The following is a 25,969-nucleotide window of genomic DNA, read 5'->3' on the forward strand; positions in this document are numbered from 1 at the left end:
CTTTAAAAAGGTTAGCTGTCCCCTCAGCCGATGTCAGCTGGTGCACTGCCAGGCTGCTGGAGTGGTATTATGAAAAAAGGGGGTCAGACGTCCCCTCACTCCTCAGAAGTTAGCGCAGTTTGGTGAACTGGAAGCGCCATCCATCCAGCAGCGACGAACATCCGTTTCTCTCAGCAAAGTCGAGTTCACTCAGTGTCCTGGAGAAATGAGAAACTTCTGGATCCTCTGCAGCATTGACAGATTACAGCCCAACACTGTCTCTCCCGCTAAATCTCCTTCTCTCTTCGCTCTACAGAAGCAGCGTCCACACGGACTCAAGCTGATGAAAACACTGTCAGACGCGTCTAATGCAGGCTGCATCGCGGTCCCCCCACTGACACGCAAACGCTTCTCGTATCTCCGCTCAAACTTTGGAAACTAGAGCAAACACTGACATCTGGTAACAGCTTGACATTCGTTTTTTTTTTTTTTTTTTTTTTTTCCACAAAGCAGCCTGACAGAGCGCTGGTGGAACGAGACGACGCAGAGACACAAGTAATGATGGATTTATTCTTCAGGACATGAAGCGCCTCAGCTTCACTGTCCTGCTGCTAAAACAAGAGAACATGTCAGGCTGAACTCCTTCTTGAGCCTAAAAACATCGTCCGCGTCAAGAGTTTCTCCGGTGGAAGCTGAGGAGCACACACGCCGAAATGTTTTTTTATTTATGTCTGCGACGTATTCGAGCAAGTAAAAAAACATAAACTCAGATTGAGCGTGTACTTTATTTCCTTTAAATTGACAAGTAAGTCTCTTCGCCTCGGGGTTTTTTTTTCCTTTCATCGCCCGTCTGAAGGCTTGAATAAACTCAAAATCTCTATCGCCCGCTCACAGTCAGCCCACAAAATCAAATTCAAAAACTCTTTTATTGGTTTTTACATCTGTTAGCAGCCTGACATCTGCATCTTTATCTGATATGCTCGATCCATCCGAGACATTTCACTTCACCTACAGCGAAAACAGGAGCATCAGAGAAGGCTCTGACTATATCATTCTGTTTTTTTATGTCTGTTTTATGAATTTCTATCGTGATTTTTCTTAATAAATATAGTGTTTCTGCTTGCAGGCTTGACTTTATTTCATAAGATTAAAAAATCACTGGATTTATTCACTCACAACTGGCCTGCAAAGCCGCTTGGAAACACGTTTCCTATCAGTTAATCAAACTTACCAAAGCAAACTACTTAATCTACCAATCCAGATGTCTACACAGGCCTGCTTTTACTGCTACTGATTTTCTTCTGTTTCACACATGCGATTTGGTGGCTACTAAGTGCTGCCGAAATGCAAATCACAAACACTTAATTCTGCGCCTGAATGCATCTCGCTTGGACACAGATGGAGCCGTTTTAATCTAATTTCTAAGCTTTGAGAAAAAAAACAGGCTCGTTCCTGATTTTATGCGACAACAAAAGCAACCCCGTCCCGATCCACTGAATGAGCATCCCATCAATCCACAACAACAGATTACCTCACCGTCAGACACGGTTTCCTCCATCCCACCATCCGCTTGGTAAACGGCACAAAGATTTTCTTCTTATGAAGGTCTGAAACACATTTTGCCCAAATCTTCCTAGAAGAGACTGAGAGAGTTTAAAGGCAAATTTGAGCTGGGAATGAGACTCAACAAGCAACAATCTTACAAATTGGACTTTCAAGCTCATTACCTGAGATACCAAACATGCCATGGACCTAATGACCAAAAACTCTACAGTCTCAAATGTTTTTTTTCTGTCAGATGAATAGTTTAGGGGACTGACGTTAACGGCGGATGGGGGAAAAACAGAGTTGGGAAGTCTTTTTGGTGTGTTAACAACAAGCACAGACAAATCCTACTGATTCTACCTTAAAGTTTAATCGTCTTTGAATTATATTAATATGACGTAAGCATCAGTGTTAGCTTTGCACAAAAACAGGCAGTAGAAATGTCCTTCAGAGGGAGACTTTTGAGGGATGTTTCCAGCAACAAAACTCTGATAAACCCACTGAACATTAGCTGTCCAGTGCCAAACAGCAGACAGGGAATGATTAAAAAAAAAAAAAAAATAGCTGGTAAACATTTAGCAGGTAAAGAGCCAGATATCTCACTCAGGACTTTATCAAAACAAAAACTAAGCCAAATTGCTAATAAATTCATCGTAAATGCGCACCAAAGCTGAACTATGTCAGATGTGTTCGTGATCTTCAGCTTTTTGTGGCGTTCTGCCCCCAAGTGGCCAAAAATAAACGACTAATGCAGCTTCAAGGTTAAATTTTAGGTTCAATACATTGTGACTAAAATGTTAAACACCCTCGGTGGTGAAATGCTGTGACACGTTGTGAAGAGTCATCTTTTTGATCAGTTCCTCTCACTGTAAGCCACCGCCTGTGCACATTCCCCCGATGACAGACTGCTGTTGTGGTAGAAAGATGGATGGACGCGATGAACTCATTTATTATTCAGACCTCAGTGTGTCTGAAGAGGGACAACGGGACGGCAGCACGGGGAGGCAGAGAAAAGGCTGTGGTTACTAATGAGGCTTTATCACAATGATACAACCTTCCTCATGCATCTTTCATACACAGACCTGCATAAGTGCACAAACAGGAGCGAGGCTGTGTGATGCATTGTTGCGTGTCCCGGCATTAATGATGTGTGTAATAGCCATGAGTAGGCCAGACGCTTCGACGATGTGAAACTTTGGCAACGAAGCATTCAGAAGGTTGTTAATATGATCGGGACAAACACTTGATGTCACACAAAGAGTCCGTTGATTCACAGCTCCGAGGGTTTTTCTTTTAATACTTACAACAAGAACATCTTGTTCAGCACATACAAAACATCTTAGATATTTATACAGAAGGAAAAAAAAAATAGAGAAGTGGAACATCTTCCAAACAGATTATCATCACATAAAGTATTTACAAAATGTACAAGTAGAATAAAGTATAATATTTAATATTAATAGATTAGTTTTGTAATATTTTATTTTGTAGCAAGAAAAAAGCCTGACTGTGTTTTTATCTGTATCAATAATTTCCGACATGCAAAGCCCCTTTGTTCCACTCAAGAATAAATATTTTAAAACCGTTCACTGACGATGTTTGTCGTATCTTAAAATAAACTACAGTGTGTGTAAGTTCATGCAAATCAATGTACAACTGTGCAACACACATTTGTGGACAATGATGGAGCTGTATTGATCAGAGGAACAAAATATATCTGGTTTTGGATATAAATGGTAATACTTACTTGTCAGATGGATTCATTTTTGGATTTGGTCTTTTATGCGATATGTTGGTGATAAGAAAATTATGAAATTGTTCCATGAAATTAAAGGATGAGGACGAAATAACTTTAAAATAAGTCACTAGATATTCAGTATGTTGGCCCTTTTGTTCTTTGAAGACATTCTAATTTCGACTCTTGGCCAGACGCAGACTCCATGTGCAGTATGTACCTTCAGAGGTTTTGTAGAATGTAGTCTAGATTGGAAGCCTCTTTATCCTGGTGGCAGCCTCTCTTCCATGATACATCCCCATCTGCCATGAATCTTATCAGTTCATCAGCATGTCAACATGTTAAACACACATGCTCAGTGTGTTACTGCCCAGGCATATGGGTGAAATGCTATGTTGGAAGTGATGAATAAGTCATTAAGTCGTTTTTTGTTCCACGTGTTCTCATTCGACCGGGTTACAGATGGTCTTCATGTCACTCAGAACGATGCTCCTGTATCTGTGCTCCAGTCCCTCCATGAACTCCAGGTAGTTGCTGACCTTGAAGCCTTGGATTGGCTCCTCCTGCAGACAAAAAGGAAGAACTGTTAGAGTTTGAGTAATTATCAGTTTATACAACTTAAACAGATATTCCACCAATCTTTTGACGCATTATAACTTGTCATAGGGAGTGCTAATTAGCACCTGAAAACAGTCATTTGTCGTCTGTGGTTCTGCAGGAGTTAAAAACAAAATAACTTTGAAATCCGCCCTGCTTTATCCCGGCGTAGCGCCGAGGTGGTTATCCATGCCCTTGTGTCTTCCCGTTTAGATTACTGTAATGTCCTTTTTTCTGGCCTCCCCATCAGTACTACTAGGAGTCTTCAGCTTGTGCAAAATTCAGCCGCCAGACTTTTAATAAAAACAAGCAGATTCTGTCACATAACTCCTGTCCTGGCATCATTACATTGGCTGCCCATTCAGGCTAGAGCCGATTTTAAAGTTCTTCTTTTAACTTATAAGGCTTTAAACGGACTTGCACCATCTTATCTAACTGAACTACTTTCTCCCTACATTCCGTCACGCCCTCTTCGTTCTCTTAGTTCAAACCTTCTTGTCATCCCCATCAATCAATAAAAAGTCAGCTGGTGGCAGGGCCTTCTCTTACCGTGCTCCTCTTCTATGGAATGGCCTCCCACTAGATATTAAAGAAGCTACATCCACTGCAATTTTTAAGTCCCGTCTTAAAACATACCTCTTTACCCAATATTTTGGTTTAAACTAATTCTTAACCGTTTTATCATTTTCCTCTGGTGTTTTACTACTGTCTGTTATTATTGTACTTGATTTTATTGTAAAGTGTATTGAGACCATGTACCATGGTGATTTTGCACTTTGAATAATAAATTGATTGATTGATTGATTGATTGATGTCGAGAAGTTAGATAAAATAGAGAGCCAAAGTCATGCCCCCTTCCATGGGTCTCATGGGACATTATTTCGGAAAGAAATACGTCTATTACGTCGTATTTAAGCAAAATATCATGTTTTTTAGTATTGAACCACTCAGTAAACTATATGTCTCACTCAATACACTTCACCAACACCAACACGGTCGCCAACTCGGCACAGAAACTGTACTTGAAAAGGTGAAAATCTAAATAAAACTGGTCATATTAACAAATGCAGTTGTGTGAAAGGGTAGATCTTTAGTTCTTTAGCTGCTAATATACAGGAGCAGCTCTACAATGCTTTAATTACGAGTTTTGGTGGCCATTCAACAAGATGACGTGACAAACAAGACTGATGGCTTTGTGGCCTTTATAAAGAACGTATTTTCACAGTCTTATATTTCGTTAGTGTGATGACAAACTGACTGTATTGACTTGGACAAATATCTTTCAAGTTGACAAACACCATGTGTAGTTCATGACACAACCCAAGCAGGATCAAAAAAATTATTTGTCTTTCCTCATTTACTACCATACATATTTTTTTCTGAAATAGATCTCTATAACTTTGATGTCACAGAGGTGAAAGTATCAGTGCTGAAAAGAAGAAATTCATTAAAATGTTGCTTAACAGAAGCAGTTTTTCTTTTATCTCTTTCGTCATTGAGTGAGTCCTCGGTTTTATCTTTGGTCCTCTCTGAGGATGAAGGTACAGGTGTGCAGATGGATAATGGTTTTTGTATTATGCAGAAGGTGGCGTACTTCATTATCATTCATTTTGTAAGGCAGTGAAGTGTGAATAATTCGATATGACCTTTTTTATGAAAATACTTTACGTCCAATCTATTTCAAAGTCATGGGAAATCAAATTAAATCTCTGGGAATCGACTGCTTCACCCTGCCAGGGAACAACATCCTTGCTTAGCGTGCAGGTAATGAGGTTCTACGTGTCAGAACAGCAAAACAACATCTTAATAAGTGCAACACACAGGTTCAAACATAACAAGAGCTGTCGTAATAGGCAGTGATAACTTCACTGCAGGAAGAAGAAGAATCCGACCAGACACAAAAGAATATTTTGTATGGCTTATTTATTCAGTAATATTTTGTTTTGGCTGTCATAATAACTGCCTGAGCTACAGTACGCATCTGCCATGACAGATTTGCCATTATATCAGAGTTATTATTTATACCTCAGGGTTTTCGGTCTCAATAAGGTCACACACCACAAAATGTTGAAAGAATAGGTTCAAATCAAAATTACATAATGTCCACTCCAAATTTAAATTTCAGGACGAAATAAATTCCTTTAACAAAATCAAAACACTAATTTCAGAATTTGTCCTGAGTCACATGAAAACATATTGGCAACAACATAAAACAATTAATTCAAATTAAATGTCCTTCTCAGCAATCTCTGCTGTCAGGAAGAGAAAAGGAGTAGTTCAGTCTGCTGGCTGCTGCAGTTGCGAGTGGCATCACCAAGCCTGAGAGAAGCTTTGCCCAGAAGACTCGACGTATGCAGAATACCAACACACAGCAAACATCATGATTTCACCCTCTGTCAGTCTCCAGGCCAAGGCCTTTTAAAAAAATAAATAAATAAAAAAAAAAAACTACCACCGTTTAATGACTTCTGCCACTTGTCAGCAGCCCCAATTTCTTTTTCAGCAAGTTGCAGAATGTGTTTTTGTAGAATCTAATCACGTTTTTTTTTTGACAGGTAAATTACACTGACAAGGACTTGATGTAGGGAGAACACACTCAGTCCTAAAACAACAATTTAAAGTTTGGAGACTCATCCTGATAACTTGAAACACCAGAGTCTCCCAACATGGTGGCTGGGACGCGACAGATTGGTCACAGAAAGTAATCTGAGGGGTGACAAGATTAATGGGAGAGAACCTCCTGCTTTTATAAAAACTTAAGTTTTTTTCTTTAGTGTAATTCAATGAGTAGATGACAATGTCAGTCTGTCAGTCCACCTTTTTCCATCAGCAATGTGGATGGGCTTACATTAAATGTTTAGACATATATAATTCCTAGAGGATGAAATGTATTGACTCTTGTGACCTCTGAAGATGTCAACAATTATTGGATGAACCAACTTGAAATTTGGTTCAGACATGACAGCGAAAAATCCTACTGACTTTAGTGATGTAGTACAGCCTTAAAATGCAGTTCATGTGGCTGAAAACTTTTATTTTTGTTGAGCTGAATGGGACTTTAAATTGGAAAGAAACAACTTTAACTACCTCAGCGTATCCAAGTGCTATCATTGTTGGCACAAAGATGACTGGAGCCCTTTTGATTTCGCTCAGAGCGTAGCAGGCTACCATCAACACAGGATACGCTGCATTTGATGCAAATTCCCGGGAAAAAAAACATTCAACACAATTTTGGAAATAAAAGAGGAGAAAGAAGCATGTTCACTGAAGAGTTGAAGTGAAGCTGGAGTAATATGGAGTTAAAAATCTATGTTATTCTGCTGTAGTGTTGCTTTGTGGTGGTTGGGGACAAGAACACATCAGGGGGAAAGGTTAATTTCCCCATTTAGTAGATAAGGTCATGATGTAAGTCTAGCCTCCATTTTCCCACAAGATCATGTACCTGGTGTCAGACGGAGAGGTTTATAGGCAATCAGTCCAACCAATCAAAACACCAATGGTGTCATTATTCTTTAGACATTACAAGGTGCAATCAACATTTACTGTACTTCAAAGTGATAATTTAAACTGGCAATAGACACATTTTTTGCTTTAAGAAGACAATGCTCTGGCTAAAATGCTCACAGCTCAACCAACTTCAACCTGACATGGCACTGACATGAAACATTTCTGCTCCTCAATACGAGACAAGCCAAAAAACTCAATAAAGGGAAAAATCCAAGGCACTCTTGGCAAAAATCGTCAAAAGCCCTTATTTAAATGGCTCTTTCATACTAAAGCTCTTAAAAACACTGACAGTGCATGCCCATACATAGCAGCACAAATAGCCTCGGGCCAGTGTCAATGCTTTTAAGAATTTCAGTAGGAAACTTCAGTGATCCCTACCAAAGAGCACCTTCATCATATTTTGTCTGAACTTAAAACTTTGACTTTTTCTTTCTGAGAAGCCAAAAAGTTCTGGGAAAAACTGGCTAACACCATCCACAAGAGCTAGATACAACCACTGTATAAAGTTTTATTTATTTCCTGAGATCACTTGTTTCCAGACTTGTTAGCTTGTGATCCCCTTATACAAAAAAATGTCTACTTGTTATTCTATGAGTTGGGAGCAGGTCAATCAAATAGGGACTTTGCCTGCCAGAGGGTTTTACCTGAATAGTTTTTGGAGGCTTGAAGAGATAACGCTATCCAGTATATTACAAAAACACAAAGATTATCGAAAGGAATACCCAGATTAAGCATGTCTCTTATCTTCTATCTACTATGTAAAACATCTCAGTGCCCCTTAGATTCGTCCCGTGACCCCTTGTGGGACTGCTTTAGGATAAAGGATTACTGTAATATTATTCGTCTAGAAAAAGCACAAAGGAGAGAAGTACAAGGTGAAGAAATAGATTTAGAGCAAATGGTGCCATAGTTATTATTCAAAGGGAGCAAATAGTGACTACAGAGAGGTGATCGCTCAGATGAGGGGAGTAACGCTGCGAAGAAATTAGTTTTCAGTCTGATGGAGGACTTTGCTCCTCAGATGATTCCAGGCAGCAATTAATTACTACATAAAACAGTTTACAGGAGAAAAATCTCACTTTAATTACAAGGTATTATAAATCAGAGCTCACATTCCGGACTTACTTGATATACTGGTGTTAATAAAGTGTGTTTTTATTGCAAGCAGTGCAGTACCAGCCAAATGACAAAATCTATTAAATCCATATTTTGTCAGTGTGAAAGTCCTGTAACCCAGGCAGATGGTATATATATATATATATATATATATATATATATATATATATATATATATATATATATATATATATATATATATATATATATATATATATATATATATATATATATATATATATATGTATATATGTGTGTGTGTGTGTGTGTGTGTGTGTGTGTGTGTGTGTGTGTGTGTGTGCTTCTTATCAACTCATAACACCACTACAGCAGGCATAGAAACTCTTCCAATGGATCTAAGTCCGACTTGTCATATTCTTTATTTCAGCCAAGATTTCTGAGATTAATTCCGAAGAAACATCCAAAGTAAACTTGCTTGGCCCATCCATTTATCTCACCGGGAAATGGTTGCTGACACAGTTAAAGCCGTGAAGGAGAGAAGAGATAAGCAGTGGGAATCACTCGGGAGAGTATTTTTGGTCTGTTAGTTTCTCCGGGAGAATTAAGGAGGGTGAAAAAAAAACTGATGCAAAGACAGCGGTTTTGTATGAATCGGTGTCTGACTAATGTGGATTTCTTAAGTTTAACACCAAATATACGATTCTGCACCACTCAGTCCCATATTTTCATGCTGATCAGGTGACGTGAGCTGCTTAATGTCCCACATAATCTTCAAGATATATCTGCCATTAGCATTTATGAGATCATTAGGTAAGTTAATTAATGCATTAATTACCAGAGATTTCTACGTTTTCTTAAGCCTGTCGTCACATGACAAATTAGTGGTATTAAGGCTCAGTGTGAGTCGGGGAATAAGAAATTAGCGGGAATATATCTTTTAAGCTTTCAGAGTATTGTTGGTTAGTTAAAAGAAGCTCAATTCATTTTTTTTTTCTTTTTTTTAGTAAGACATTTAAATTACTTAATATTTTACAGATTACAGACGTTATTCTTTAAAAAGATGATGACAAAAACATGACTTGTCTTCACTGGCTTTATAAAATATTCAAGGTAGGAGAAGTGAAGTCGATGCAGAAGCCTGACCTGGCTGCAGTCAACTGTAGGTCTTGTCCCCAAAATGACCCAAATGGGTTCCCTATCCTTCTACAGGAACATAAACGTTTGGGCATCTCCCACTATTTGGCGTGGGGGCCAACCTCAGGTTTATTACTTTATGATGGCCTGCCGCCTGCTAACCTTTAGCACTCACCCAGTTGAAAAACTACTCTAGGACCCCTGGAGCTGTGAGCCTTCCTCTGTCCGCATTCCTTAACTCACATAGGAGAAACAATTAGTCATTGTTCAATCTAAACTAAGTAAACTCAAAAATCAGAATGTGTTGCCATCCAGATACCTCACGCCTTAAAACTGAATTAAAAGTCACTCAGTACTGTGTGATGCATTTCAAGTGAAGAGGTTTCAGGTGACATAATACTGTACCAGGAACTACTTCACTAACACCAAATTAGGAAGAAATACCAATGATCAAAAATGGACTATTCCATGTTTTTGTTTGCTGTTTTCAAGTCAGTTTGTGCTTTCTATTATATCTTAATGTGTAGAGTCTCTTTACTTATTTTCTGATCTCTGCATTTGGCTTACATTGTATGTTCTCATCTTATTGACACAATATGATTTTAAATTGTGATACTGTTTTTGTATGGACCCAGGAAGACCAGCAACCATAGGTTTCAAAATAAAGAATAAAACTCATCATACATACAGCACTACAGTTTTATGTACATGATGATCGGTAATCTCTGATTGCAGTTCATCAAAACTGAAGCTTAAAGCTGTAGTCTGTAACAATTTTTTGGTTATATTCACTTAAATTGTCATTATGATCTCACAGTAGAATAAAATACAGGTCAGCTGTGTAAAATTCCACTGTCTGTGGCTCCACCCAGTGGCCCTTATTTGATTTGCAAGAATCTACTGCTCCAGCTAAATACAGCCAATCAGAGCCAAGGAGAGTGTCTGAGAAGTGTCAATCATTCTCGTGCATACACTGCTGGCAGCCGCCCTCCCTCACGCTGTGTGTACTCGGCGCAGGTGCAGTGCCTGCTCTTACCTGGTCAGATACTTTCATGCCCAAACCGTAAACAATGGTGGAGTACAGACACCAAAAACAGAGCCGAAAAAATGCCCCACCACTGCCCACATTAAAGAGAAGAAATAAGAAGACTGACAAAGAAAAGCAGTGTAAAAACAAAGAATTGGACCGAGCACAAGGATAAATATCGGAGCGTCATTTCAGAGGTAAAGGGAGCTGCGGGATTTGTAAGGACTCAAGAGCGACGCACAGTTTGCTGCTTTTCTGCTAGACAAGTAAGGACCCCTGCTTGATATATGTTTCATTCTATGTTTTAACCACGAGGCTATTGTGGCAGTTGTTACAGTAATACTTGCAATAGTGCATATGGCCGTACGATGTTGCAGTCTAAATCTAAATCTAGCTTGTTAGCTTTTATGCTAACTCCAGTGGTTAGCTTTGTGTTTATGGCTACTGGTTAGCAAAAGTGTCTTGTGTCCGGGCAGTTATAATAATGTTATTATGTGTTCAGGACGCTCTGAAGTGGTTGACTTGGTTTAGAGAAATAACGTTAATCATGCTTCAGAAAGGCAACACGGTGATGATGATTACCTGAATGATTAGCTGGTGACTTTGTCTACAGCGATGTGAGGAATAGTGTTTGTTACTCGGGATATCTACAGTGATCGTAATTTAGTTATATTGATCAGAAATAGAACAATCAGGGCTTATGTTGTTGTTGTTATTTTGAATGCTTCGTCCTGGTAATCTGGCGTCCTCTGTTACCATGGTTACAAGCCTGTTCATGTACAGCAGGCTCCTCTGTGGGGAGGGGCTTTGAAGGCAGGGCTGCAGCAGCAGAGAGGAAGAAGGAGGGGCCTGGCAGCTGTATCATTCAAATCTTCTGGCTAAGTCCACTTTTTTCTCAAAACTCCAGACTGCAGCTTAAATTTTTTTTTTCCTGTATAATGTTGCTTCTGAGACAGTGAGAGAAATATAATTTGTGTCTTTCTGTCTTCTTTTCCTCTCACCGCTGAAGCTGAGCTCCATCCAGACTGTACGACTGTAACAAGTCATTTCTCTTTTCAAATTTTAATTTAGATGAAATATTGATATACCCCGTAGTGAGACAGGATAAGTGCACAGGGGTGAGAGAGTGTGTGTGTGTGTTTAAAAGAATCCTCTAATACTGTATCTGTCAGAGTAAAATACTTCTTCACATTGTTCCCACAGAGAGGAGAAGCAGATAAGGCCGTCGGACGCAAAACCAGCACGTCTGAAACTTTCAACAGTTCAGCTCAGGACGAGGATTGTGTAAGTTTCTCTCTTACACACACGCACACGCACACGCACACACACACAAACACTGTGTCTCAAAGCTGTCTCTTGCAGCAGTATCTGATGCTACAGCTCATTAGAAGAGCTTCCTCAGATAAAGCCTCCATAACTGATCTTTTATTCACAAAAACTGTCAGCGCCGGCTCATGGCGATGTTAACACCAGAGCTATCAGCCAGAGACAAGACGGATTGAGACGCTTAATGAGTAATGACGACGAGCGCTCCGTGTCAGGCCATGCCTTATTCACAGTGCTGCTGTTTAATGTTGCTTTGGATATTAGCAGAAGAACACATCTCTGAGGTCATGACTTTAGACCTTCTGTGAAATATTCGGGGGCCGATTCTCGTTTTAGGGTTCATTTAATAGTCACTGAGCAGAACTCACTTAAATATAAGGCTGCTTTTCATGGTACATTTCCAGCATAATATACCATAGAGGGACGTCTGTGAGCAAATTCCAAAAAAACGATTTGTTATTCATTATGGATGTGTCTCATTGAGGACTGCTGTGTTTAAAAGGAGAGCTGTGTACTTTCGCAGAGGACTACATATAACCTGAGATGCTGAAGAAAAACCCAAATAAATTATTAAATTCTCTTGGCTACACTCAATGTCATTTTACTGTCAAAAAAAGTTGTATTTTTTACTTAAACGGCAATAATGCAGTTTTCCAGACATGAAGGCCGTTTTCTTATGAAGTACTATAGCACAAACACGGGTACAGTTTTACCGATTTTACCTTCAGGTATGACCTAAGAGAGTTTGAATTCAAAATTTAAAGCCAATCAGATTGTTTGAAGTATCTTACCTTGTGGTCAGGCAGAGGGCACTCTTAAAATTCTGCTTTACCCATGCCCCATGCTTTTTTTATGTACTGTGTTGGTTTTTACTGTCTTTAAAGAACCAAATCTGCCCAACAGCGACATCTCATCACCGGTTGGATTAACCGCTAGCGTTGGTTGAACTCAAGCTGTCATTTTATTTAGTCTGTGGCCAAACAGGTAAATGTGTTCTCCCACCTAATGGGAAAGTTCTTGTGAAATGTGAAAGTGTTTTTATCATATTAAAACATCAGTGCTGTCAGGATATTCGAGTTTCAGTCCACGATTATCATGGTCGAACAAATTTACCATAACGATGTCATTGCGAGATCTATTGAAATTTGAAGGAAAAAAATGCCAGCAATCAAATCTATATTTCAGTTTGCTTCACTCCTGTTTTGTCTCTTTTTTTGGCAAATAAATTATGCTGAAATTGCGAGTGTAGGGAGAATGCATTTTAGTTGTATTAGATATAAACAAATCATAATTTAATAGTGAAAAATACAAATAAATTGTAAGCAAGCTAAAATAACAATAAAAATTAGGGCTGTCAAAGTTAACGCATTAATAACACGTTAACGCAACATTAACGCACGATTAACACTCGGCATTAAAAAAAAAAAGAAACGTGCATTGTATGATTTATGGCAGTCGATGGCAAGGACAGCTGTGATGATTGTATTTTTATGACAGTGTAGAAGAAGCAATGTGTGGTAGTATTTTTGTCGGCAAAATGTCTGATAAAGACGAGGCTGTTTGTTGACTAACAGAGCCAACGTACTCTACAATGACAACAAATTTGAGGATACACCTGAGGTCACATAAGCTAGTGCAGTTGTAAGAAAATATAAAGACTTCACTGAAGGGTTAGATACTCTCTCTGACCACTGACGGATGGACATCCCTGCCCACAGGTGCTTTTGTGACAGTAACAACACAGTATCTTAGGCTCATGCATCACCTTATACAGGTCAATTAATAAGTCAACTACTGGATTCATTGTTTCAGTAAAACAGTCTGGTTCCAGCTTTGCCAATGTGAGGATGTTCTACTTTTCTCTGTTTATATCTTTGTAAATGTTAGGTCTTCTGGGTTAAGACTTGGTTGGTTAGTCACATGAAACACTACATTATAAGATGTCACTTTTGGCTGTAGGGTTTTATAATGGGCATTAGTTTCCCCTGACATCTTTTAGACAAATGATTGATTATTTAAGAACAACTTGTCAGAGTACTCAATAATTTCAACCTTTAAATGTTAGTTGTACTCCTATTTGAAGCATATTTTTTATACTACAACACTAAAAGAACCTTCATCAATATGCAAGTCTCTCTCTCTGCCCATAGTTACATTCAAACTATTTTAAACAAACACGAGACCACCTTTAGCTTTAAAGGTTGAACACACACAAAGGTTGTACATAACATATGTTGCAGAGCTAAAACTTAACTAAAACTCCATCTCACCTTGAGGAACACCTGCAGCTCCTGGGACTGTGTTTGCTGCAGGATGTCTGGCTGTAGGTGTTTGAATATGGCCACGCACATATAAACCTGGTAGTCAGGACCCATCACCACACAGGTAGAGATGTAGTGGCAGATTTCAGTCCAGTCTAGATAGTTCCAGAAACACTGAGTCAACCAATGGAGGCACATCTGTGGGAAAGAAAGACAAAAGATCTCCCTGTTACTGAGAGTAAACCTTCCAACTATTACTAATTCATGTGTGACCAAGTCTCATTTGTTCACATTTAATACAGGTAAAAGAAATTAAGACCTCAGTTATACTGAATGATCCACTTGATGCTTTTGACAAATGATGGATTATGTTTCAGGCTATTATTCCTCTGCTTATAATAAATCAAATATGTCATTTTAAATGTCTCTCGCCTCAGCCTTCCATCAATATTCACCATCTTCTCAATATACTTTCTATTAAATTCTATCTTTTAAAGGGGAATATGTATTGTAAAGAAATAGAATTGAATTAGAACACAGTTCTACATTTTTACATTTGACCTAAATCAGTACAAATGATCACATGTTAACATAACTATAAAGAGCATAAGATTAAGATGTTAAAGCCAGTAAATTATAAGATACAAAGGATAAAAAGTACATACAGGGAAGAATTCAAAGAAGAATGAAATGATGTTTATCTGAATGGCACTATGTTATTTAAAGTCTCAAACGGACATCACTGGGTGTTTAGACGTAATTTAAAACACAGTACATAATGCTGTTTCAGAGAACCACACCTACATTTTGAGCAGGAGATGACAGAATAAGAGTTTTCCCACAAGCCTAAACGTTCTGGCATCTACTGTATGTGGATGCCACTTGACCTGCACCAAACACTGTTTAAGAAATGTTCACAGACGAGATAATGTTGTTCAAGTTACGTTAAGTCTTATTCACCAACTTCCTTGGTCACTCTCTGATTCTCTTCTGGGAGTTATAGCAACAGCAGACCAAATGAATGCAATAAAAACACAGCTCAACAAAATCTATAACAAAGTTTGAGTCATTTTGAGACATTTTAATGCAGAAATGTTACATATTAGATCTTGAAGGCAAACTATTGTTTGTTTTTTCTATCTGTGTACAGCTCTTGACAGGTCTAAACCACAAAAATGTCATTTGTACAATGGAGAGATTACAGTAAGTGAAGGAAAACTTGTAAACTCTCTGAAATCACTCAGTCGAGGCTGAGAGAACAAATCTGTTTGAATGAGTGGTTCTTACATGAGGTCCCACGTGTACGTTGACTCTGAAATGGGTTGTGAAATTGTACTTTGACAGAGACATTCATGTCTCAATTATCATATGCTTTTAAGTAGCCTTGTTCACATTGAAACATGCACTGTAAAATGGAGTTCATCTAAAGCTTTAACTGCTCATCTTTACATTTACATGACAGACATGATAGAAAATAATGTATTTTTCACCAACCTGTCCACTCAAAGAATGGTTTAACAACCTGAGTTCGCACAGCTGAACATTCACTCTCTGTTCCATACGTATGGACGTCTACATTTACCTAATTTGCTGACTCTGTTTTATCAGCTTCTCTAAATTAATCTTTCTGGGAACGTGTTTACTTTGAGAGTGAAAAATGATAACTCAGAGCAGTCTGGAATATTGAGGTGGGATTAGGGGACAAAGAAACAAGGAGACGCATGCTAATGTTTATTTTTCAAAGCTGATGACTAAGGTGAGATCGGTGATTCAGTCGTTCTGCAAAGTGTTTCTGTTCTGTTTGAAAAAAAAAAACACAATGTGCTACAGCATCTATTAAAGTTTTTTTTTAGCGCGGACAAAGAATTGACAGAACTTATATCCAGAGCAGTTTACGTCCTCTGACTGTCAACCACCACCATTGCACTTAAATGTAGCTGACTTGTCCAACTGATCATGAACCTATGTAAGTACACGCTCATGAAATATCGAATTAGTCTCGTAGCACTCTCTCTCAAGTTTGCTGAAAATGGAAATTTACGGTAACAAAGTTCAAAAGGTAGAACTATTATAATTCAAGACCTTTTAAAGGGTATTTTGCAAGATGAAACATATCGATACTCGGGCTGCATTTGCCCTTAGATGTCATTCAGCATTAAAGGAGAACTTCGGTCGATTTAAACATGCAGCTTCATTGCTCAAGCTACCCTTGACTTGCCAGTACCGAAGACGCGAACAAATTTGGTCCAACAATTACAGAGCTCTGTGAACGGAGACTTAGCATTGAATGCTAACAGCATGGGGTCAGAACTTTACACTGTGTTTTAAGATCTTAACATGCTCCACATCTCACACCAAAAGTTATGCAACATCAGCAGACACCTTAGCACACAGCACTGCAGCGTGTATGACTCAAAATGAATAAAAAAGTAGTTAAAACAGTGTGTTTGTGCAAGCAGCCACGTACCTGTTTGTTGACATCCGTGTGTTCCGGTAGCTAGACCAAACTCAATCCATCGAGCGTGCACTTACTCCCTCACTGGCGGAGACGGAAACGTATTCCAGCATTTTCGTGTTTATGTTCATAATGTACATGTCCATGTTACAGCCTGTCATGAGCCTTACAATAGCCTGTTAAGCCTGTTAAGTGCACACTCGATGGATATACTAGTTTGGTCTAGCTAACGGAACACACAGATGTCAACAAACAGGTAAGTAGCTCCTTGCACAAACACACTGTTTTAACTACTTTTTTATTCATTTTGAGTCATACACGCTACAGTGCTGTGTTGTAAGGTGTCTGCTGATGTTGAATAACTTTTGGTGTGAGATGTGGAGCATGTTAAGACGCTTAAAACACAGTGTAAAATTCTGACCCCATGCTGTTAGCGTTCAATGCTAAGTCTTCGTTCACGGAGCTCTGTAATGGTTGGACCAAATTTGTTCACGTCTTTGGTACTGGCAAGTCAAGGGTAGCTTGAGCAATGAAGCTGCATGTTTAAATCGACCGAAGTTCTCCTTTAAGCTGTTTCATCAACGTTTAGATGTGATGAAATTGCACCATTTGAGCTCTTCTGACAGTTATATCACAACTGAAAAAACTTGGTCTGCAAGGCCAACAGTACTGCCAATCAATCAAGGGCTAGTTGTGGAATAATGCTACAAACAGCATTTTTCATGAAAGCTTTGATGGAAAGTACTGGAAAACTAAACGCATGATTATGAAAACAAGCAGACTGGGGTTAAAAGACTGGCTGTGCTGGCAGCTCTGTGAGGATGTACAAAAGCACTGCGGTGCTTTGACAACCCATAAGTAACATGCTAACCTAGGGGAACCCTAACATGCTGATGTTAAGCAGGAATAATGTTTACTATGTTCAGTGTCTTCGGTGAGCATGTTAGCATGCAGAACAGCATTTGCCTGTTATCACTAAACACAAAGTACAGTTGAGGCTGATGGAAATGTCCTTAGTTTTGGAAGTATTTGAACATAAACAGACAGTCAACACCTCCAAGTCTGAGGACATGGTTCTGAAAAAGGGTGTTTTGCTCCCTCTGCATTGGGAATGAGTGGCTGCCCCAAGTAAAGGAGTGCAACTTTACAAGTAAAAGTGAAATGTAGCCTGAGATGGACATAACATTATTAGTAATGTAGCCATTGTATTGGAACATTGTCGTGAAGAGCAGCCAAAATAAGTTTACTCCGTAGGGTTCAGTCAATAGGAGCAGGAGCATGCCTACTGGGCACCTTCCTTTGGAGATTTTCCAGGGCGTATCACACACTCACTCAAATGGCCTGGTAACAGGATCTCCCAGAAGGGTGGGAGAGGTTGCTGGTGAGAAGGACGTTGGCTTGCTGTCACTGTGAGCTGACCCAGGTAAGCAGGGCTAGATGGATGGATCATAAACAAAAGGGATGGAGGGATGCATGGATGGATGGACGATTACGCCATCGACAAATTACTTAATCTAACCTTAAGATGTTGCTAGATGAAAAGTCCGGGGATCACCAAAGACATTATGTTTCCTCTAGAGGGACATGGTGTAGTGTACCAATGTTATGTTGTGTTGAGACTCTTCACCAAGAAAAACAAAGCTGAGCCTCCTGGTGCCACTAGAGGAGAAGAGTCACAGATCACCAAAGTAATTAGGATTCATCTTCTGTGAACCATGGATAAGTGTGCCTAAGTTCATGACGTTCCTTTAAATAACTGTTGATATATTTTATTAAAAGCCACAAAAGTCAACCTCGTGGTGGCCCTACGAGGAAAGTCAGGGGTTCACCAAAGTTATTAGGATTCATCCTCTGGAGAACCTGAGTATCTGTGCACAATTTAATTTCAATCCATCTGATAGCTGCTGAGATATTTCAGTCTGAACTGAAGTGTTGCACCAACATTAACATCCCCTGAGCCACGCTGCAAGAATGGCTAATAAAAGGACAGCATGCTAAAAATTGTTCAGGTCCTCTGAGTGCACAGCCTCGTGTTGAAGCAAGGATTTGATAAATGTGTCATGGTCAGTAAAATCTACTCTTTGTAGCCAAATCATGAACAGGAACAGCAGTCACACAGTCAGTAGCTTTTAGTCTGATGGAGCTTCACACTCCGAAATCCAGTTTTTCTGATAATTCAACAGATAACAAACAGTGCTTGTGTTTTAACTAACTGTCATGCCAATTATTAGTCACCGTTTTCACTAACAACATAAGTCTGCAAAAGCTCCACTTACACTCTATAAACACATCAGATTATTACCGCCGCCTCCTCAGCTATACTCTAATGAAAACACTGGCATCCTAAATTGTGTGTTGTGATAAAAACAAGTAAATGCTGTATATATGCTGCCTTTTTTAAACCTGCAGGCAGATAAAAAAGTACACAGACAGAACTTTATGTGACTGTAAACTAGGGACAATAAATTCCTTGAAGCGGGAGAAAGCGCCTCTTTTTCTGAGAGTGACAATATGTGCTTTCCTCTATAGTTAGTTTTCCTGTGAGCTTAAACTCAGGCGGCAAAGGTGACTGAGACTCCATTTTCACATCATTCTTTAATTCATTTCCCTTCTGCCATCAACAGGTTTTCAGAGCAGTTATTAATCTGAGCTTGTCAGGTCACATCGTCCTGCTCACAGAGTTATGTCTACCTGAAACACTGAATGTTCTGCTGTAGATCTGAGTGATTATTCAGTGTTATTGTTCATTGACTTTAAATTCAGGCTGCACTATATTTTCATATTAACTGCAGACCAAATGACTACCATATGTGACACGTGAAAGGTGTCACACACAGAACACCATCAAGCATTTAGTAGCGAAAAAGTCTGATGTTTCCCTCAGGTTTTGGTTGCAACCAAAAGCTAAAACGAGAATAAATATTGGACTTTCCTCTTCTGGGTCGCCAGAGACTAAACCAAATGAATAGTTTTGTAGCTTCATGTCTGCTGGATGTGTAAATAGGCAATTGGCAAAGTTTTTATTTTGTCTAAAGGAATGATTTAAAGAAAATTAAAAACGTCTATGTACTTAACATCAGTTTGGTTATATAATACGTAGTTTTGCATGTGATTGACACATACCTTCTGAAATTTCAAGAAAATGGCATTAATGTGATATTAACCCTGTTTTGTAGCATCTGGCACAGATATAAATACTTATTCTAATACTTATTAGTTCTCTTATTCATTTTGGATTTTGCGATCATTAGTTTTCAATCATATTTTTCTAGGAGTGTTTTAGTTTTATGTAGGATTTACAAACTCACTGAGAGCTAGTCCATCAATTGATTAATCTGCATGGCAAAATAAGTGGCAACTTTTTTAAAAATCAACTGATAGTGGATATACTGTATTTTAAATTAATCTGCAGATTCTCCGGTTCAAGATTAGAATAAATTATTAAATGGAAGTACAGATGTGGCTGGTCTCGGACTAGATAAGCCTTGTTATAGTCTAGCCGAATTCCAAAAATGCATCATAGCGCATATCGTAAAATGGCGAGTACTGCTGAAAAGACGCAAGTCTATGCTTTATGACAAGCTTATAAGGAAACTTTTGAATGTTTGATTGATCCACAAGACAACCTGCTCTTAACGTACCAAAATATGCCAGATTCATCTTAAAGGTAATCAGGAGTATAGAAGTTATTTTGTTGGGTTCGCCAAAAAAGTACAAAGTGTCCCTTGCTTAAACAAGACTCCAAACTGAAGGAGTTGTTCATCACTTGCAGCCCCTACTGGCCATTTAAGAGTAGTGACAAGTCAGCATCAATGGCAGAGTAAAGTATTCTGCTGATGGGTCCAGACAGATATGCACACACATGCGCGACTGAATGCATGATCGCTTATAACTGTTGCAGCGCTGCACTCATGCAAAGGCTTGTTTCCCATGTGAACCACACACCTCATGCTTCTTCATATAATTAACCCATCTATTTTTCACCTACCTCAGGTGTCTGCTCACACCGAGGACTGCTCCTATTCAAAATGTCTCTTCCTGTCACACACTACTATTCTCGAGGCAGTCTGACTGTTTCAAATACTTAAATGTTCCGGAGATGGATTTTAACACACACAAACCGTACTGTATGAATGTCAGAGGTGTATAATGCTTCATTTGCCACTGCTGCGTTGTCAGTCTCTCAGAGCGCAAACTTTTGGAACAGATATTTCCATTTCTGACTGAGGAGCAGGTGCCCATTATTGCCTTGAAGAGTGACGAGATGAGCTGAATGTTAACGTTTTGCTCCACCCTGGAGACGGCGAGTTCAGATCTTTGATGCAAATGCGGCAAGTCTTATAAGCGCTGGTGCTGCAGTACATAATGTGAGCCTCAACTGTCAACTGCCGACACAGAAGACAGGATCAAACGTAAGAAGATTCAAGGTGAATCTACCTTTTTTCTCCTACCTTACTGTTTGTCTGAGAAGTCTGTTTCAAAAGTATAAAGAGCTGAGGAGCAAAGATCCGATTTTTCAACTGCTTTGTCAAAGAGAAAGCTTCCCCATCAAAGGCATATTTTGGTGTTTTGAAGTCGACTGAAATCAAAGCAGAATAAAAATGGCAGATATTCATAGGGCAACTAGAAGTGTGGTTATACAAGCTTTGAACATTGTAATTTGGGATCTTACTGACATTGTTAATGAATTACTTTTATTGAATTATTAATTTAACAGTTAAACGAAAAATAAAGTGGGCTGCTGTGTAGTTTGGTGTCAGTATAAATTCAGTAAGTTTTAAATTAAACAAATCAAATCCAAACTCAGTTCCTTTTATTTCCTCCATCAGTAGTCGTGACTGTGCTTTACTGATCTATAGTGAAATTGTAATACAAAGACAGAAAAGTAAGAATTAAATATTTAAGTTAGACTAATTTCCTGCAGTATAAACAGAAACTATTGTCTTCGAAGCTTCATCAGTAGGATTAAAACTTTGTGTGATTCTATAATTTTATCGAAACAAATTGAATAATTTCAGGCTTTAACCAGACTGGATACGGAGGTTAATTATCATGTCTGGTGTAAAATCAGTTTTAGTTGTACTTTTGTTAGTTGTATTTGCTGAATAGTTTTGATTTGTATTTGATAATGACTTAATTTTTGTTCAGTCTTTGAAGTGTATTACAGAGTGAAGAAGACCCTGGTGACCAAAATAAAAACTACTTAAAGTGAACAAAATTAATCTCTATGGATTATAAACAGTGGTAAACTCTGCAGATGTACAGTGATCCACATGGAAGTTTAAAATCTGTGGTTCTGAACTTCCAGTGGTTGTAAATCATTCCCAGGTATCTGACGCACACCCCTTTCACACCGGCCAAAAAAACCCACTTACATCTACTAATATCTGCCTTTGTGCAATGTGAATGTATACAATCTGGATTTACTCCCGGGTCAATCAACCTCTTTAGTAGTCATGAGTATTTATTGCCTCTGGCTTAGCTCGGCTGTGATGTGAATACAGCACCTGGGTGACAATGCTAACTTGGTCTCCTCTTCAGGCACCATGTAATTACGTGTTTTGAAGTTAAGGCCGCTTCTTAATTTCTTTCCCGCCGTCCCTGTCAAGCATCGCTTTAACATCAGTCAGTAGGAGCTGAGTTTGATTGAAGATATTAAAAACAGACACAGTTGTTTGTGGCTTTCATGTGGCCCAAGCACAAAAACGCAGGATGTCTCACTACTTAGCTACTTCCATAATCGGCTCCATAAATAGAACGTGTCTAATTCAGAATATTATCGATTTCGCTTCATGGCAATGTGAAAGATGTTAATTGAAGATTATTTGCGTTTTTACCAATGTTAAACACCCCACTTGTTTTGGTCATAATAAATTAAGTAGAAGAACTAAACTTTCAGTTCGCATTGACAGTTATAGTTGCCAGTGGAACAAAGACAAAGAGAAAAAGCAAACTTTGTCAACAGAAATTTTATACAAATTAACGTCACAGATGGAACACTCATTAGTTAACAATCCCTTATCCTGAATTTTGATTGTTGTCTAGGGAAACATCCAATTAAGTTCAGTTTTCTTCTGAATCTTAGCCCTACAATATTGCACCAGCTAGCTTCAAGTGAACATTTTTTGATTCATACCTGTGATGGGGTGAAACCAGATATCCTGAAGGCGGAGTGCACCAGAGGAACTTCAGCTTTCAGCAGCATCTCCACATAGTGAGCTGTGCACCAGTAAATGGGAGGGATTCCTGATTCAGCAATTTCCACAGGAACATGGACCTGTCATGACAAACATGAGGTTTTTCTCTCAGAAAATTTTTAGATTCTTTATCTGTAAATAATAATAATTTTTTGTTTCACCGCTGGTGGATTTTCAGACAACAGAAGCATCAATTACGAGCTCCATGTTTGGTATTCAGCACTGATATGGAAATAAAAACAATCTTGAATATCTGCTTTTATACACCTTTTATTTTGACTAATGGAAACAGAAACAGCATGCTGCTTTGTGTTCAAACAGGTGTGTGATTGTGCGTGTTCTTGCACACATTCCCTTCTAAATTCACTGTTGCCTCTCAATTATTTGTGCCCTTTCTGTTTTGCGTGGTATTGACTAAATCGACCACATTGTGGAGTTGGAGGCAAAATGCCATGTGGAGAAATTCACCAGCTGCATCTGCATCAAACACAGTGAGAGCACGTAACACACGTTCAGTCGAGTCCAATCGCGCCGTAATTGACTTTGACAAGAGCGACAAGATGACAGAGGTTTGGTATAATGATAGCACAACTTGATCTCAGCACATCAGTTCTCCCTGGCAATTTAAAATGATTGAAACTAAATTTCTTCCCCTATTTTCAACTATTCTTTATACTCTTAGTTGCTACTCCGCTTCTTTTTAAAATGTATTAAAAAAAAATCCTATTTGTTTTTCACCTTGTTGTGAAATTTAGAGAGCCGAACAAAAGCCAGTATGCGAATAAAGTTGTTAGGATTCAGCATCATCCTTATATATTAATGTTTTTCTTTGCTGTAGCTTCTCTATGATTGTCGACGTGTTGTGTTTAAAAAGGACAGGATTAAATGAGGACAAGATAGAGACTGAAGTCAAAGCTGTTAACATTTGTTACTTGTTACTTGAAGTCAGGTTTTAACAGGAGTCCCTCCCTATCTGAAAGCATCACCTCTACGGTAGCAGGATGTTTTTGTGATCAGGTCATGTCATTTCATGAAATTCCCTGAAGTAACTGGCTTATATTCCTACATTTACATTGTATATATTTCCATTAATATAATAATATGAGACTTTTTGTGCTATTTGCTGTGTTTTCAGTGCTTCATTCATTGTTATACAGAGCAGCAATCTTGGTGAGCAGGTCAACAGTGGACATGACTTTGCTGAAAGTGTGTTAGTGTCAGGAAGGACAGAGAGATAACTTGAGCTCTTTTTCAACTTGCTTCAAATTATTGTCACTATTAACAATCACAGTTCCTGTGGACTTCACATGGCTTTCTACATAATTAAATGGTATTTTCTTTGGTTTAGGTAACTGGTTTTGAACATACACAATATAAATATTGGATGATGTTTTTGGAGGTTTGAAAAGTAAAGCCAATGCACAAGTGCTTTGAACCTGCATTTTTTCACTGGCGAGCAGGAGGTGACTCTGCTGGTTTCAAAAAGAAGTCCAATTGTATGGAATTGTTGGATGGATATGGATTGTATGGAAAATGACCCTGGCGCTTTGATTTAGTACCTCAGTAAACACTTTCCTCATGAGTTTATGGTGTCAATCACTAGTTTCTTGTCTTCTTCAATACAAAATGATGTTCATTTTGTAAATTATAGTTCCATTTAGAGTCCAATTGACTATAAACTAAGCAGGGTTTGCTTTAGAACCAGTTTTATAGCAGTGTTGTCTTTCAAATAACAGTTTTGCTTCCACTTGATGCTAAATCACTGCAAATTTAAATCCTAGCTCTTGCACTTTATATACCTAGCGCTGTCGTTGTATTTGCACATTGTTATACTCACAGAGGCGTGTATCCTTGCTGGCCAGATGAATGCAGAGGTAAGCTGAGAGGACAGATTGAGTAGTAAACTCAGAGACCGCTCCATGTCCCCAGCCATTATGAGGAACACTGTGGAGGCCAGCCAGTCGTGGCCTGGATAAACATCCTGCTGAGTGACTGGAGGGCAGGAGTTAAAGAGCCAGAAACTGGTGAGCGTTTATCTAACCTTCAAATTAGCCTTTGGCAGCATAGTTTAAATGTTAAGAGCATCAATCAAGCGAATTTATCATTTTACATGTAAAAATAAATCTGAGCAACCTCTGCTTGTATTATGAATTAATGATCCACAGAGCTGTGTGCAGAACAAACTCTGACTAATGTGACTTGACAGATCTTTTCTGGCAACAGCAGGTGGTCGTGAATTAATTCAAACAACAGAATTAATTGTACAAATGTTTTAACTCAAAGCTGAAATTAATTTGTTTTGTTTGTATTTTGAAGAATTTGAAAAAAGATCCTGTTTAGGTGTCACAAGAAACTCCTTATTCCTTATGTTGTGTTAAATCGAGCGTTGAGCTAATACCACTTTGCTGTCAACTGACACCATTGAGTGTCAACCACAGAGCGAGTAATGCTTTGACAGTCAATTAACCCTGATACACCACGCTATTATATAGGAGCTGAAAAACAGCTTCCTACAGTTAAGACTGCCAAGATCCAATTCTCAGTCTGCAGTATCATTCTGTGGATTTATGCTTTAGAGCTTAAAACAGACTAGATTTATATGGAAATTCATTTTTAATTTGGGGGTATGAAGATTCAAGTGTATATCCTGTTATAAAGTTCAGCCAAAATGATTAATTTATTAAAAGATCTCCAACACAATCGGCAGAATAAATGTTGTCAATGTATGTTTCTGCAAATCTCGAATATATTGAATCTTTAAATTTCTTTAGGTACGTTAAAACAATGCTGTACTCACTATCTGGTTACATTTAGGTACAAAAAAAACTTGGTGAGGTTTAGGAAAAGATTATATTTTGGCATAAAAAAATGTAGCCTGTGTCCCAGTGTCTCATTACAAATATCTGCTGCTTTCATGCTTGTAAGTGTTGAAACGGTATCTGGCTTGGCAGCTGTCTCACACAGGTGTAACACCTCCACCTGACTTGAGAGTCAGCTCATACACATGTCACATGTAATGTGACACATGTACATTTAAATGCATCTGTGGTTTGCAGAAATGTAAAATTCCAACATTTTCCTCTGGCTACTGGGCTGAGGTCTCACGGGCAGCAGCTCTACATTGTGAAC

At 38.6% G+C, this 25,969-nt stretch overlaps 1 protein-coding gene across 2 annotated transcripts in view; it reads right to left on the bottom strand.

Annotated features, from left to right (window-relative positions):
• Nucleotides 1–2,793: 2,793 nt before the first annotated feature.
• Nucleotides 2,794–25,969, bottom strand: part of tbc1d32 (TBC1 domain family, member 32) — a 92,279-nt gene continuing 69,103 nt past the window's right edge. Inside the window, exons 31-34 of one of the 2 annotated variants that reach the window (XM_030406266.1) lie at nt 24,678–24,832; nt 22,780–22,920; nt 14,198–14,386; nt 2,794–3,822 (exon numbers count right to left, since the gene is read on the bottom strand). In XM_030406266.1, coding sequence (XP_030262126.1) covers nt 3,703–3,822; nt 14,198–14,386; nt 22,780–22,920; nt 24,678–24,832 — 605 coding nt within the window. In that variant the 3' untranslated portion in view covers nt 2,794–3,702. Of the gene's footprint in view, nt 3,823–14,197; nt 14,387–18,170; nt 18,303–22,779; nt 22,921–24,677; nt 24,833–25,969 lie in introns of those variants that run through there. The other variant, XM_030406267.1, reaches the window with a different exon arrangement.

The sequence above is a fragment of the Sparus aurata genome, chromosome 22 (genome assembly GCF_900880675.1).
Source record: "Sparus aurata chromosome 22, fSpaAur1.1, whole genome shotgun sequence".
Lineage (NCBI taxonomy): Eukaryota > Metazoa > Chordata > Actinopteri > Spariformes > Sparidae > Sparus > Sparus aurata.